General features: G+C 43.6%; 3 protein-coding genes across 4 annotated transcripts; 2 read left to right on the top strand and 1 right to left on the bottom strand.

The window, feature by feature from the left end:
* The first annotated feature begins 874 nt into the window (after positions 1-874).
* Positions 875-4,768, top strand: cgrrf1 (cell growth regulator with ring finger domain 1). Of its 2 annotated transcripts, none has more exons than XM_011491669.3 (6): positions 875-1,125; positions 1,495-1,631; positions 1,723-1,897; positions 2,460-2,607; positions 2,705-2,809; positions 3,098-4,768. In XM_011491669.3, exons 1-6 carry the CDS (start codon positions 1,022-1,024, stop codon positions 3,368-3,370), a joined length of 942 nt encoding a protein of 313 aa, XP_011489971.1. In that variant the 5' UTR covers positions 875-1,021; the 3' UTR covers positions 3,371-4,768. The 2 variants fall into 2 exon arrangements, with proteins under 2 accessions (XP_011489971.1, XP_004083670.1); XM_004083622.4 differs by having other exon boundaries at positions 880-1,125; positions 2,702-2,809.
* psmc6 (proteasome 26S subunit, ATPase 6) lies at positions 4,359-11,860 on the bottom strand. Its single transcript, XM_023953327.1, has 14 exons — positions 11,476-11,860; positions 10,912-10,991; positions 9,676-9,715; positions 9,342-9,394; positions 8,615-8,682; positions 8,366-8,480; positions 7,124-7,211; positions 6,963-7,024; positions 6,766-6,889; positions 5,695-5,756; positions 5,338-5,458; positions 5,161-5,241; positions 5,002-5,073; positions 4,359-4,932 (listed from the first exon to the last, which is right to left on the bottom strand). The coding sequence occupies exons 1-14, from the start codon at positions 11,558-11,560 to the stop codon at positions 4,814-4,816; spliced, it is 1,170 nt and encodes a 389-aa protein (XP_023809095.1). The 5' UTR covers positions 11,561-11,860; the 3' UTR covers positions 4,359-4,813.
* A 513-nt stretch (positions 11,861-12,373) lies between these two features.
* nus1 (NUS1 dehydrodolichyl diphosphate synthase subunit) lies at positions 12,374-15,884 on the top strand. The gene is made up of 5 exons (XM_004083533.4): positions 12,374-13,104; positions 14,054-14,185; positions 14,292-14,444; positions 15,172-15,271; positions 15,349-15,884. The coding sequence occupies exons 1-5, from the start codon at positions 12,723-12,725 to the stop codon at positions 15,437-15,439; spliced, it is 858 nt and encodes a 285-aa protein (XP_004083581.1). The 5' UTR covers positions 12,374-12,722; the 3' UTR covers positions 15,440-15,884.
* Positions 15,885-16,078: the final 194 nt, after the last annotated feature.

Consider the following 16,078-nt stretch of genomic DNA (forward strand, 5'->3'; position numbering starts at 1 on the left):
TTAATAATAACATATTTGTTTTATTTAGTAAAAGTTCACTTTTGCAGCACAAAGTCTACAATTTGTAAATGAAGCAAACACCATGTCCTCAGAGTTAGTTATTTGTGACAAACTAACCAACGCTAGCTCAACAGAAGCAGTAGAGGATTCAACTCCAAATTGTGACTTTAATTTAGTTTATTATGATCAAAGCCAAGTAGAGAAGGAAACTGCAAACCGTACATATGTGCGCTGTTATAGTGCTGTTATTATGCCATTATTGAAGCAGGATTCACATTATATTATGCACGCACAAACAGCACAGTATTTCAGAGTACAATGTCATGGAATACATACACATTTGACTGAGATTGGGTTGCATATTTCAAACTTTACTTAGCTTTATTTTTTTTAGATTGATGAACAGACTGTCTTTAAAGTCTAGGAGCCCAGGGATGTAATTTAATTAGAATTCTGATTTAAAAACCTACAAGTGTCAAGTGATTTACAAAAACATTAGAGATCTGCTGTGAATACCTGATTGATTTGGATGATTTTCATCCACAGTGAAAAAATAAAGCTCAGAACCAGTGGATGGCAGCAAGGGCAAAGGCAGAAGTACTTTGCCCTTGGTAAATGTGAAATTGAAACAGTTGATTGCTTGTTTTTTTTTACTTCATATTTATAAAAAAAATTTGAGAAAAACTTATTTTTGGAATTCATTAAAAAAACTAGCTTTTATGTATGTATGTGTTATGTATGTATTATGTAATGTATTTATGAAGCTGGGGACCTTTTCAAATAAATAAAATAAAATATTTAAAAAAAATAAAGAAACAAACATGTACAAATGTAACTTTCTGTATTTTTTTTATTTGTTGTGTTTGATGCAGTTCGGTCTAGCCTGACTTCCATTGGTCTAGTTTCGGTTTAGCTTCTAGAAAACAAACGCGACTTTTTAAGCTTTTTGGCCTATGCAAGCCACCGTATAAGTGACATATGAGCCAGAGTTACAGTTCATGACGTCAGGCAGAAGTTCGGCATGGCGGCCGTGTTCCTTGTCACCCTGTTTGAATACTCTCCTCTCTTCTACATCGCCGTGGTGTCGCTCTGCTTCATTGTAACCGCCGCCATGGTGCTGGGATGGTAAGTGGACCGAGCGGAACCACCAAGCCGCTACCTTTAGACTGCGCAGAGCGATCCGCCCAGATCAGCTGTGTCAGTCACGAACAGATGATTCAGGGAGAAAGCTGACTCTTGTTATCATTTCACCAGAGCTTTGCTGATAGCAAATCAATATCCTGTTTTCAATACTTTCAAAATAAAAGATTTGAATGTGATATAATATTTTAGTCATTTTTTTAAAATAAACATACTAAGCACATATAGCATAGCCATACAATCAGCAACGTCCTTAGTGATGCAAAACGGGTAAAACAACAAACATAGGTGGGATTTGATTGGGCAAAAATGGATTCCCTTTTGATGACCTCCCACTATGTGACGATTCTGTAGGTTCGGGTTTGATGTCCCAGTCATCCTCCGCAGCTCTGACGATGGAGAATCCATCACGCCAGCACCTGAGAAACGCATGGTCCAGGTGACTAACCCTTTTGCTCTAGAGGTTGGATCTGGTTCTGCATGTGTCACAGGTGAGAACTGACGCTTCAGCTCATGACTAAACTTTTTGTGCAAGATTTCTTAAAATGTGTCCCCATTTGCCCTTTACTGCTTCACCTTTAGGCGGCGTGACTCTGAAACCCGTTTGCCTGGAACCCTGCAGCCTGAGCTGCTTCTGGGGCTGTGAGATCTGGGCCCTGCAGGGAGCGCTGCAGACCCATCAGAGCCACCAGCGTTTCAGCAGCAGCCTCCTCCTGGAGGCTCTTAAGCAGCGCTGCCTCTTCTCCCACAGCTTCCAGTATCCTTTATGTCTCACAATAATGTTCAGATCAGTGATCCTGGTAAACAGAAGTGACCCGTCTAGCAGAGAACCCTCTGAAATCCTCAATCTCAAGTCCTTGAGGTCAAATCTAAAGTCAAGTTTCAAGTCTCTCTATGTGAGACTTGACTGTGACGTGTTCTTGAATAATCTGAAAGCAGGGTCTTTCTTTCCATTAGTTGTTTTAAATTGGTACATCACTGATGACATGTTCTCTTTTGATTGACCGGGGGGCGATGCATACGAGCTGTTAAAAGTCCCACTCCAATAATCTTTTATTTTCAAAGTGCTCCCAGTGGTCTTCTAATTATGATTATGCAGTTTTAGCCAAAATCAAGGACATAGTTTCTGCAGAGCAGCAGTAGTTCTTTAGAAAGTCTCTCTTAGTTTTGGGTGGGACAGTTGGTGCAGCGTCACTCCCCGTTACTGAGAGCTCTCCCTTTCTGCTAGATGATCCAAAGTCATGTGACTTGAGCTTAAACACCTGTTATCAACCTACCGTCTATCAGTGAGCGTTGACTTTTTGACCCCACCCGTCCAGCGTCGGCTGTGTGGACAGACAGGAACAACACACGGTCATCCCTGCCCATCTCGGCATCACAGACTTTGGGCCCCTCCCCAGGGACCGCTACCCCCTGGTGGCAGTACTGACCCTGGCAGAGGACGAGGCAGAGAATATGTATGACATTGTGAGCGCATTTCGTCAATTGCAGTTTCCTGCTGAGTTAAAGGTGACCTAAGGTCTCTGTCCTCATCTTCATTGCACCTTTTGTCTCCTCCCAGAAGGCCAGTGTGACAGTCGTCCACGTTCCTGACGACAAATACAACTTGTCTGCTCGGATCCTGTTTCAGTACCTGCTGACCTCCGTGGGAAGTGTCTATGAGCTGAAGGTAGACTGAGATTTGTTAATCCTGGGACCGTGCTCTTTAGGAACTCTCATTCCTGATCAAGGATTTCTACACATCATTCCTGCCAAAACTAAAAATTTGAGTGTTTTAGCCTTTGGGTTGGAAATTTAAAAAGAAATTACAATAAAGAAAAGCTAAAGACCTCAAAATGCTTCCTGACATCAAGCTCCTCTATTTTCCTTTAGCAGTAGAGATGTGACTCAGCAGCGCCCTCTGCAGGCTTCATCTGTGTCAGGCTCTGTGATAACCAGCCCCTTCTGTTCGTTGCAGCCTCTCTTCATGTCCGCTGATGGCACAGCAGAGCCAGGACCTCCTGAGCAGCAACACAGCGACCAGCGGGATGAGCCCAACGAGGAGGACAGCTGGTCGGAGGGGCGGGGTCGGGACTGCGTGGTCTGTCAGAACGCGGCAGTGAGCCGTGTGCTGCTCCCCTGTAGACACGCCTGCGTGTGCGGCAGCTGTCTGCCGCGGTTCCAGCACTGTCCCATCTGCAGGGCCTTCGTCCTGGAGTCTTTCGTTCTGGGAACGGCGTCTGATCGCTGATGCATGCCGTACAATTCAAAGAACAGCAGCTTCCCGCCGTCAAGGCTAGACCTAGAATCAAGAGGCCTGATCCTGCTGCATGCTCCGACGTTGGATTCTGTGATGCAGAAGTCCACCGACCGATCCTGAGAGGACAGGGATCACATGACGCAGCAGCATAGAGGAACCGGACCTTTGGACTCGGTATTTGTGCATGTAGAGGACATTCTCCATTGGTTTTGTAAACAAGTGTGATTGTTCTCTAGTCTAGAGGAGGTGAATCACTAGAGCCTTGAAACGCGAGTTTCATGGATCCTTAAATCACAAAAAGAGGTCAACAGTAGCAGAATAAAAACTGATCAAAGGTGATCCAGTCAGGTTTAAGCAGGAAGTCTGAACCTTCATCGTTTTCTGTACTACTGATTCGTTCACCAGCAAGGTGATGATCATAGCTAATCAAGAAGTTGGTTCATGCAGCAGATCTTAAGAGTGGTTCTGAAGGTCAAGCAGCTCCAACATAAAAACAGAATAAAAAGTTTGACCCACTAGTTTCTGTAGACGTTTGTAAAGGGCAGTTTTAACGGGTTATTTTATGCTCGATGGTTGTTGACATACGTTAAGTAACCAAATCTGATCTTTCCTCAAACCAATTTATCAGGCAAGAAAGAAAATAAAGCTGTTCTAGAGATTAGGATTAGACAGCTTCGTGTCAGTCAGAAAGCCAAATCCCTTTAAGGGCAATTTCAAGGCTCTTATATTGAAACAAGATAAAATGGGATTGTCTTAATTAAAAGCAACCTACAAAAGGTAACTGGCTGACTTGATTTGATTCCAGTTGATTTTTTTAAGGGAATCAGAAATCTACCGTTTCCAGACTGAGTCTGTCCAGGCAACATTGCAGGCCTTTTTTATACATTTCCTTAAGAGGCTGTTTGAAGGATTTTTCAAAATAAAATAGACCATGTAATGCGTGAGGTATAAAGTATTTCACAAAGACGGAGGACATTTGTAAAAACCAGTCTGAAGTATCTTTATTTTCTTTAAGTTGGCCCGTTTAACAATGAACTGAACTGACTTGCCTGTGTAGCAAACACTAAGTAGTTTTCTGAATGAGCCTCAACCTGGAAGTCAAAGGACCTCCTGCTGGGACCAGATCTCAGAATCTGTGGTCTTAAATGTGAGCGAGCCATTTTTTCTGCTGTGGATCCCCTTGGCTTCTCTAAAACCTGCCTGCCTGTCTCAGATCCACACAGTCGCACATCGATGTGTAAACCAAAACATATTTCTGAACATGTGTGATGAAAAATGATGGGCAGACAGAGCGGCTCAGACTAACGCCTGGAGCCCGCCTCTATTCTCAATGTCTTTAGCTTCTTTGAGGGTGACTGCTCGGACACGACCATTAGTTCAAAACAAATCGGAGACAATGAAAACTTATGGGTGGGGGGTGGGGGGCTAGAGGATTTAAACAGGCTTGTAGTCCAGCTTGGACTCCAGCTTCTTGGAGTCGGCCACCTTCCTCACAGCTTTCATGAAGTCTTCCTGGGTTACATACTCTCTGTCTGAGCGGATGGCGAACAGTCCTGAAAACAAAAACTTATGTCAGCAGAGAGATCAGCTGATGAAGAGGAGGAGCTGATGAAGAGACCGACCTGCTTCTGTGCACACGTTCCTTAGGTCAGCCCCGTTGAAACCATCTGACAGCTTAACAATTGCTTCATAGTCTGAAACCAGGCAGAGGAACGGGGCTTTTAATGAACAAATGGGGGAAATTAAACAGCATCAGTCGTGTGGCGTGCCGGCGGTCTCACCTATTTCTCCGTGCTTGGTGATGGGACTGGAGTGGATCTTCAGGATGTCCAAGCGGGCCTGCTCATTGGGGAGCTCGATGTCTGAGGAGAATCACACCCGAGGCGTTGATGTGAGCAGAGAAGACAAACGGGGGCAGAGAGAGGAAGAGGAGGTGGAGGAGCTGGAGGGGATCTTACGGATTTTGCGGTCCAGTCTTCCGGGCCGCAGCAGGGCCGGGTCCAGAGTGTCGGGTCTGTTTGTGGCCATGATCATCTTGACTCTGTGCAGCGTGTCAAAGCCGTCCATCTGGTTCAGCAGCTGACAGAACACACGACACAAATCAATGCCCGTCTGCTGAACAGCTGGGTTTTATCACCACGTTCACTCGACTCCTGCCGCTCTGCAGAAACTAGGTCCTGAAAAACGGTTTGTTTGGCTAAAATGGCATAGTTATAAGTAAAAGACCACTGGGAATGCTTTAAAAACAGTTTAAAAGATGATCAGAGTGGGACTGTAAGTGTCATCAACCTGGGAAACCAAAAGCATTCTCTTACCTCCATAAGGGTTCGCTGGATTTCTCTGTCAGCGGAGGTTCCCTCTGAAAACCGTCGGCCACCTTCACAAAACAACATCGTTCATGTCAATTTACTGTCATGTCATCGAACACTGGTGGACCTAGAGTATCTGGATGCCAGCTCATCAAAACAAAAATCAAACATTAAGAAAATATATATTAAAAAAAAAACAGTTTTATTGTGAAATCTAAGTCGATTCTTACTGCAGGAATGTTTTTTCTCCCCTTTTCCTGCTTGACCATCTAGTCTAAATTAAAATGGTGCAGCAGCTCCTGCTCAATAGAATACAATCCACGTCTGTTCTTAGTGCAGCTACACTTGGCAGCCATTCTGAGCAAACTCACAGCCACAGAGTACAATGTCCTTTAGGACTTGAATGACGGGATCCAAACAGGAAGTACCCGCCGGCTCCAAGAGGCCAAAATCCCATAGACTTTCATAGAGAAACAAACAGCTACTGCTCAGTCAGTCATTCTATTGGTCAGAAAAACTATTCCTGCTACGATGCAATTTTAACATGTTCTTGTAAATCCTTTGTTTTTTTGGTGCTTTTTTTTAACGTACGGTAGTTCAATTACTCATGTTATAAACTGACCAATCAGATGTCTTGATAAAAACATGTGGTCTCAGGTTTGAAGGGTTTCATTGACAGATTCTCCTGAGCTCGCTTTCAGTGGTAGGGATGTGGACTTTCAACAAGCTCACGTCTAATTAGCAAAAGAGTTGTTGCCATAGAAATGCTGACTCAGACCAACTTGGACCAATCACTGCTCACTGACAACGTGCCACTCCAACATTTGTTTAGCAAAATAACGGCAACTGATTTGACTTCATTTGGTTGGAGCTGGAAGCAAGCCATTTTCCATGAGTGACGTCACCCTCACTCAGTCAATGGTTTAGGCTGAAGCTTGTAGAATCTGAGATTAAGTTTGTTTCAAATTCTCTCCATGTGATCCCGTTTAATCTTTCTTTGACCTACTTAGTGCTTTTGCACATTGCTGCTGTCTGTGTGTTGTTGTAGTCCTTCACTGTAAGAGCTGCAGAACTCACCGATGGCGTCGATCTCATCCATGAAGATGATGCACGGCTGGTGGTCTCTGGCGTAATTGAACATCTCTCTGATGAGCCGGGCACTTTCCCCGATGTATTTGTCCACGATGGAGCTGGAAACCACCTGCAGCACACAGAGGGTCACCAAAACTGCCAGGCAGAGCAGGTTCACACCTGAAGGTGGCAGCAACACTCGCCTTTAGAAAGTTGCAGTCCAGCTGGCTGGCCACAGCCCGGGCCAGCAGAGTCTTCCCTGTGCCTGTTTCAAGAAGAAACATCAACAGTTGACGTACAGATGAAAAGCCTGCAGTCCAGAAACAGAACGTCTGCTTCATTGGATGAGTGACAAGAGGCTCACCTGGAGGTCCGTACAGCAGACAGCCTTTGGGAGGAATGATGCCCACCCTCTGGAAGAGCTCGGGGTTGGTCAGAGGAAGTTCAATCACCTGCCATGAACAGAAAACCCACCATGGTTCAGACTCAGCAGGAAGGATGTGTAAACAGACAGAGTGACATCCAAACTCCACAGCAAGTTATGCTACAAAAAATACATTACCCTACTCTTAACTTCATTAGTTTCAGGACATTTATGATTTTACTTTTAGGTAAATTTTAAAAATCTACAATTGTAAGTCCTGAATAACATGGTTAAAGAAAAAAAGGTTTATGAAATGGAGCAGGGAGCTTGTGACTCGCCTATGCAGCTTCTACGTCAGAGCTACAAGCTTTTCAAACGACATTCTTTGCTCTTGATTCACTATGATGTAATTAAAGACAAACTCAGAAATGCAATTTCAAGCTTCATTTTCTTAGTATATGACCTCTATCATTAATGCTCAGGTGTAGTCATGGAAACCCAGTCACGTCAGTCTAAATAGACGTACAGAAGCCGTTCTGATTGAGCGTGTTGCAGATTTTCTCTTTTCAGATTCTATTCTTTTTACATTATCTATTTTAATTTAAGACTTCAACAATTATTATTATGCAGCTGCTTCTGGTACTAATGCGGTTAACTTAGCTTTTTATGTTTTCTGTTTTGGACGTTTTCTGGCAACATTGGGACATTCAATTCTAAAAGTTCAGTTTTTGCATTAGCAGCATTAGTTTCTTTAGCTGATTTAGCCATTAGGACCCATAGCATGTTAGTTTTAACATCAGCAGTATTTTCCTTTTTTTATGTTTATATATTATCAGAAATAATTTCCCCATCAACATAGATTTTAATCTAAACTAGCATGTAGGCCAGGATTACCATTTGTTACAAATTCAGGATTAGAACTCAGCAAATACTGATCATTTTCCTTTATGTAATAAATTTAAATGACTATTTTAATGCTTCCCGTTTCAACTGAACAGCCTTAGCGCCTTTGCATTTTACACACAGTTTGGGGATAAAAAAGTTTTTTTTTAGTTTAAAAATGAATCTATTTGAGTTTTATAGAGTAAAATCGATCTGATTTGATCTCCTGATTGAGTTTGAACTCAGATTGACCTTTTTTATGGCATTTCTCTGGAAAAATGTGCTCCTCCAAAGCATCCGTTCAAAATCTGCCATCCAGAAAGACCTTTTTGTTCGGAATCCTTCAAAAACCGTTTGTACCTCTCTGAGCTCACGGATCTGTTCAGACAATCCTCCGATCTCCGAGTAGGAGACGCTGCCCGGGTCCTCGTGGGACATGTTGTAGACCAGAGGGTCCACCTCTCGGGGCAGGTACCTGTAGGACACCATGGAGATGTGGTCAGCTGACAGCACATGTGATGACTGACAAGCCCCAAAATGAACCAACTATTATTTAAATTCATACGATGAAATTCCCCCATCTGGAGGGCCCTCTGGAACATTACCTACCTCATGATGGTGAGTGTGGTCATGTCCAGAGCCACCCTGGTTCCAGGCTTCAGCTGCGATTTGTCCAACTGCAAAGAGACGCGGCGGATGAGCGCCAACGCTTAAGGGGACAGGAAGTGCGACGGCTCCCCCCCTCATCTTCAGAGATAAGGGGGGGGGACACACCGTGTTCGAAAGAGAGAGAATGTTCTGGATTAAACTCTGAACGGCAGATTTTTCTATGATGGTTGAATGTTTCTGATCATATTTAATCAAACTTTCAACAAATAATTAAAAAGGAAAATAAAAGGTTAAAATATTCAGATTTTACTTCAAACAAAGACGATTATTTTTCTGCAAGTTGAGACTTGTTTGGTCATCATTCATGACCAGATTTTTCAGGAGAATTTATAAATTCTAAAAGTCAAAAACCATTTTTTCTTAAATTACATTTTTAAAAGGAATCAGCACAAATCAAAAGGTGACTTTTTCAGCTCAAGCGGATCAGAAAAGCGAGTTTAAGGTGAGGTGAAACACAACAGAGCCTGTGAGCAGAAATCAATGATTCAAACGTCTTTGGAGGACGAAACGATACCTTTAAAACAACATGGGAATAAAATGTTCTAAAAAGCTTTAAGGACTGAAATGACCAGAACAGTTCAATGGAACAGGAACAGACTGACGTTAGAATCTGCAGCAGAATCATCAGGTGAAAATAGATCTGAGTCGGAACAGGAGCAGCCCCCACCTGCCTGCGACATCCAACCACATAGCGTGGGCCGTTGGTGGCCTTCACGATGACTGGAAGAAAGAGAGGAGGAAGGAATAAACGTCACAGATACAAACGTTAGATGAAGCTGATCTCAGGGGGAAAGCACAAACGTTTTCATTTGTCTGTTTTTGTCTGCTGTGATGCGGAAACCCAAAGTAAAGAACACAAAGCTTCAGGTTTCACACAACTGTCGTCAACAGAACACAAGCGAGAACGCCAAAGAAAACAAATCTTATCTCAGCAGGTTGACAAAGCTCCAACCTAAGGTATTCATACCCTCTTATTTGGAGCAAATATTCAATAAACTTACATTTTTCCTCTGTGAGCTGTTTCAGCACCTCTCCAACAATCTGTAAGAAGACGTCACAGACCAAAAAAAAAAAAAAAAAAAAATCAATACGCAGCCTTAAATAAACTTCAGTTTACCTGACATGCCTGAATGTAGTACAGTAAGCCTGGCATTTCCTATTGTCCCTTCAATGAGACTCCATGTGACTGAAAATATTGCATGTGCATACTAGATAGATCGTATGTGAAATTAGTAATGATTTCTAGAGGCAGAAACTGAATGCTACAGTTTTTGTCATTGATCCAATTAACCTTAATATCAAAGAATGCGTTTTGTGGCAATCCTTGATATCCATCTTGCAAGTACAACCCTAGGTTCTACTTAGCTGTATTTTTGATTTTATTATATCATAATTCCACAATGAACCCGACCCCCCCCCCCCAAAATAAAAGAAAAAAAGAAAAAACTCAATTCCAAGTTGTACAATTTTCCTTGATTCTTGATTATAAAACATGAGATCAAACCGGTTTACGTTTTATAACAAAAAGATTAAACATGTATAAATCTAAAAAGAAAGCAAAGACAAGGTCCAAACAATGAGGAAAAGGTATTGGGGGGGGGGGGGGGGGGGTTATTCAAGGGGTATCATCAAGATTTGTGATAAAGTTTATTTTAAAAGAACAATTTCATGGCTAAGAATTCTTTGAAACCATGTTAAATTTTGAATGGGAACAATGCTGATAGGAGGGGGGGGGTCTGTATCATTCCTGTATTATTGTAAACGGCTGATGTGATTGGCAGACTCACCGGTGAGTTCAGGGACCACGGGGGGGGGGGGGGGGGGGGGGGGGGGGGGGGGGTTATTTCTGGCTTCAAATGTTTTTCTATTAATTTTCACAGCTTTTCCAGTCATTCATTTAATATTGCTTCACCTTTCTTTTTTTACATTTCAGCTGTTAATAAAAAACAATTTCCACAATTTAATCTGTGACTTGCATAGAAAAAGGGGTAAAGTTCTGGTTCAAATAAATGCTAATGATTACAGTCAACCTGTAACTAAAACTATTTTTTTGGAAAGCACATTACAGGATATGGCTATAATGACAAAGTTAACCATGAATTTGAGTTTTCAAAATTACATTTTCAAAGAAAAGACTGATTTCATTATTCTTTTTTTTTTTACTTATAACTTTTGTGGATAAGCAAGAATGAAGCAGGTATATATGGCTGTAAAACGGTGACAGGTTGGGTTCTTACCTGGCCAACACTCTGCAAAGCCTTCAGGTCGTTCTCTGACTTCTCATATTGTTTTGTTTGGTCTCTGAGCTGCTCCCTCACTAACACAAAGGACAGTGTTTTTGTTATCGTTACAATTTTAAAGAATTAAAAAACACAACAGAAATAGACGCTGAAAACCGCTGGTAACCGTGTAGTCAATTTATTAAAGAAGAAATCGGTGTGGTTCTTCTGTGACTCTGCTCTCTGAGCGGTCTCACTGCAGATTTCCATAGCTTGAGTTTTGTATGTTAGCTGCTGGAGCTAGCATAGCACCAAAAAAACGTCCAATTTTGGGTGTAACAATCCCAGATTCAAAGTAGACTATATTAGTAAGACCCACAAGGGTCCCACTTAAATGGGATCCAGTCGCAAACTGGGTTCAAGGTGTGTTTACCCGGCTGAGGCCACAGACTGACATGCTAACTACATGACACAGCAGGAACATCAGAGAGACGCGGCTATCGATTATCGAAATGAAAACGCAAACAGTTCAAGCTAAATTGCTGTCTATTTTTCACCAAACTGATATAGACACGTTCTCACATTCTTTGAGCCGTCCGTCAACCTCCTTATGCTCCAAAAGTTTCTTTCTGTAATCTTGCAAAGCTTTTTCTCTTGTGTCCGCCATGACGCTGCCTGAATGAGGGGGGAGCGATACTTCTTTTATGGATCAGCGGCAACTGCTGGGCGCGCTACTGCCGCCTAGCGGTAAGATGTGTGCAATAACCACGTTCTCTCTTTTTAAAATGGTCAATTTTTCCATTAGGTCAAATAAACATAAGGAAAATCGATGTTTGGTAAAACACATTACTGTTAATAGGCATTTTTATTTAAATGTATTGGGGCAGTGGTTGGCGCTCTTGCCTCATAGCAAGAAGGCCCCCGATTCAAGTCCTGGCTGGGGGACCTGAAGAACCGGAACATCAATGGGGGACCTCTCTGTGTGGAGTTTCCATGTTCGCCACGTGCATGCGTGGGTTTTTTCTGGGGACTCCGGCTTCCTTCTACCGACCAAAAACATGCTTCATAGGTTAATTGGTTAATCTAAAGTGTCCATTGGAGTGAATGTGAGACTGCGTGGGTGTGTGATTCTCTACTTGTGTGACAGAGACTGGCGACCTGTCCAGGGTGTCCCCTGCCTTCGCCCACAAGCGGCCGGGATAGGCTCCAGCAGCTCCATGACCCCGAAAGGGAATAAACGGAAGAAGATGAATTAATGAATGTATTTAATTTAGAATAACGCTTTATTTATCCCACAAATGGAAAGTTGCCTTGTTGAAATAAAGTCAATACATTTTGATTTTATTTAATACATTTATATATTAAATAAGTAGCAGATCTGTGTTAGATATAAATTGAGAATTGCTACTTGAATGTAAAGAAAGTATTCAAGACATAAAGCATGTAAAAATAAGCATTGCCTGCAATACGCACGCTGACCACTGGGGACACTACCCTGAATTGTTGGGCGGGCCTCGTTTCCGTCACTGTGGTATCGACCAATCAGAGAGCTCCGTGTATCACGCAGCACCGCAGGTCAGAGTTCGGAGGTTGACAGGCAGGGTTATGGTGGAGGTGGTGATACATTGGCGGGGCTGAGGTGATTCGAACAGAAACAACCTAACACACAGAACCAGTTGGCCTATCGGAACCAGCCGAGGAGTGGAGCACCGTTTGCTGAAGTGGAACCAGCAGCTGTAGTGAAAGCGGGGAGCTGAGAGTCGCTCCAGTGCGGCGGAGCCACGCAAATCAATCTTCTCCCTGATTTCTCCAGAGTAGGAGCTGCACTCATGGCGCTGCTGTACGGCCTGCTTTGGCGGCTCCTGCTCGCTCTGCTTCGCGTCAAGAGAGCCCTCATGTCGTGGCTTCGAGGCCGCCTGCGGAACCGCGGCGGTAGCTTGTGGGAGCGGATGGCGGCGGCGCTCCTCCTGCCCGCGGCTCTGCCGACGGACTCTCAGAAGAAGCTGGAGCGGAGCCCCGTGAGCGGGAGCCGCGCTGACACTGGCAGCCGCCGCGCGCAGTGGCTGGCGGATGGCAAAGCTCTTGAGAAGTTGCCGGTGCACGTCGGGTTGATGGTAGCCGAGGAGGAGCCCAGCTTTACGGACATCGCAAACCTGGTGGTGTGGTGCATGGCCGTTGGTGTGTCCTACGTCAGCGTCTACGATCATCACGGTAATCTGTCCCCGATCAGTACACCTGCGGATGATGCACTGTCATGGCGCACCCCTTTTAAATTACTTACACACACTTTGGATGAATCAAAAAGTCCAGTCACGTGACCGCCTGTGGTTAACATTAGTTTATCCCCGGTAGAAAATGTAATACACGAAAGTTTAAGTGACATGCATAAGATGTTGGTAGTTTTGAACCGTAAAAGAGTACAAAATGTGTTTTGATCACAAGAATTAAGATGATCTGGGTCTGAGATCTGTTCCTCTGTGATTGGTTCAGATCCGTGATGATCTGACTGTGACATCAGACTCAGATCAGAGCGATCCAGTTTTTTCGGGCGCACACAACAAAAATTCATTATTAAACCAAACTTATTTTAGGTTTCAGCCAAATTTTATATTCACAAGAAAGATGGTCTAACTCCAAAATATAAACATTATTTTCAAACAGTATGCCACAATGAAACAGTTGGTCCTTTTTTAAAACAAAGCTTTATTGATTTATTTTATTTGGCTCTAAATCCTAACTGTTACTAAGGATCTGTTGAGAATCATTGGTTTCCATTATCCTGCAGCACTGGGGTCTACAACCTTCAACAAATCAAGAGCCTTTGGGTTGAAGTCTTACTTGATTTACTTGAAAAAGAAAACACTGATTTACTTTTGTTATTGTTACTATTGTAGAAAATATAAAAACTTATTTTTCTGTCAACCTGTTTTGGTTTGATACATACTTTCCTTCAGCTGTTTCTAAATGGGTTAAATAAAGTTTGACAGTTTGTGTTGCTTCTGAAGTGTTTATCAGTTTAAAAAAGTGCTATTTTTCTTTTTGGGGGGTTCTTCTATATCCAGATCCTAGCCTATGAAGTCAAACTGTTCTCTCGACATGCAGAAAGTCCGATTTTTGTCTCTGACGATACCTGAACTTTTCTCGTCTTTGTGTCCCTCAGGTATCTTCCAGAAAAACAACTCCCATCTGCAGGAGGAGATCATGAGGCAGCAACAGAACCTGCTGGGACTGGACGGGTCCAAATACAACGTGGAGGTTCTGAGTAACGGCGGTGACGAACACCAGCACTGTGGTGAGACCGCCCTGATCTCCTGAATCTCAGTTTTTCTTGACATTTCTTTCTCTGTAAAGATGGCTGAGATGCTCACCGTGTGGGGTGACTGTATCTCGTGTGTCAGTTGTGTCCTGCAGACCCACGGTGAAAGTCTTGTCTCCTGAAGACGGGAAGCACAGCATCGTTCAGGCGGCCAGGAAGCTCTGCCATGCAGTGGAGAACAAGGAGAGGAGCTCCAGAGACATTAATGTGTCCATGCTGGACGTCATGCTTAGAGGTACTCGGTCCTGCTTCAAATTAGAAGATATGATCACGGACGGAATGCGAAGTCGGCTTTGTAGACCCAGAAGGCCTCATTTAGCATGTTGGATGTTAAAGATTGGATGAGATGAGGACATTCTTTGGACAAGTTGAAAAAAATGAATCAGTTTTCCTAAAATAACAAAGAAGCTCAACTATAATTCAAAATAACATCAAAGTCAAAATGACGAATGAAACTTTGTCTTGTAGACATGTGAGATCAGATCAGAGATGAAATGAATCAAACTTCTCATGCTAACTGTAAGGCACGGCGGTGGAGGACTGATAATGCGGGCAAATTTAGCAGCTGTGAAGGGCAATCCGGTAAACCAGACATAGAAAGTAACATAGGTACCAAAGAAAAAGCCTCCTTCTTCTAAACCCTCTATAGTCTTCTTCAGGGTCCCAGGGAGGCTGGAGCCTATCCCAACCTCAAAAGGGTGAGGGCGGGTTCCACCCTGTTCGCCAAACCATTTCAGGACCACACAAAGCCACCAACACTCACATTCGCACCTAAAGGGGAATTTAGGGAAACACAACAGTTTGATCCACTCTCAGAAGTGCAGTGTGAAAGCTAATCCATCTAAATGAAGGTCACTGTTTAATGATCTTGTTGATCTGTTTGCCTTAAGCTCACTTCACTTCAGGTTTTTTTTTATGTCAACCTTGACTGGATGGAGTTGAAAACATGTCTCTTGTTTCAGAATCCAAAAACATTCCAGACCCAGAGCTGGTGGTGAAGTTTGGTCCGGTGAACAGCACGCTCGGCTTCCTGCCCTGGCACATCCGACTCACAGAGTTTGTGTAAGCCGCAGTCCCTCCGTCTCTTAAGACTGACTGTAGGTGGCGCTGCTCTGACTTTGTGTCCCGTGTTTTTTCAGCTCGGTGCCATCGCACAGAAACGTGTTGTACGAGGACTTGTATGGTGCCCTGCAGCGCTACGGAGTCTGCCAGCAGCGACTCGGACAGTGAGGAGACTTTTAGTTTTTTGTAGAGGAAGAGGAGTCTGGATAGACGTTGAGCCGTCCTTTATCTACCGTGTATCCACAACTGTTTGAGCCATGGTGACCAGTGAGTGTGGCCGGCGCAGGCTCCGCCTCTTGTTGTCCAATGGACTCCCCTCCTGGGATGTTTGGAGATCACTCAGTTAATCGGCGAGGTTGCTGACAACAGAGACCAGCTGTCATCCTCATGGCCTTCATCCGTCCATCTGCTGCTGACTTGGCAGAGCGTGAAGGTAGAGGAGGTGTGGCCATCCCCCTCCTCTTCTTCACAGCGGGACAAAGACTCAGACTCACCTGACTAGCAGATGACGTGTGTTTGGTGTGTAAATAAGACTGACTGTTGTGTTGACCTGTTGTTTGGTTTCTGCTGGAGGGATTTTTTGAAATAAAGAGAAGTGCCACACGTCCCCATCTCCAAATGTCACATGACTCCTGGTCACATGACGCTACTTTCTGCTGAAAGTCGAGGGCAGGTCTCTTACTTCCAGATGGAAGCTTATTTAAATATGAACTTGAGTAAGGGTCGGTTAATCAAGGTGACTTAATCCTTTAACACTGGAGCTTAAGCTTCAGTGTTTAAATTATTTTAACTACCATTACTCTTTAA

The sequence above is a fragment of the Oryzias latipes genome, chromosome 24 (genome assembly GCF_002234675.1).
Source record: "Oryzias latipes chromosome 24, ASM223467v1".
Taxonomy (NCBI): domain Eukaryota; kingdom Metazoa; phylum Chordata; class Actinopteri; order Beloniformes; family Adrianichthyidae; genus Oryzias; species Oryzias latipes.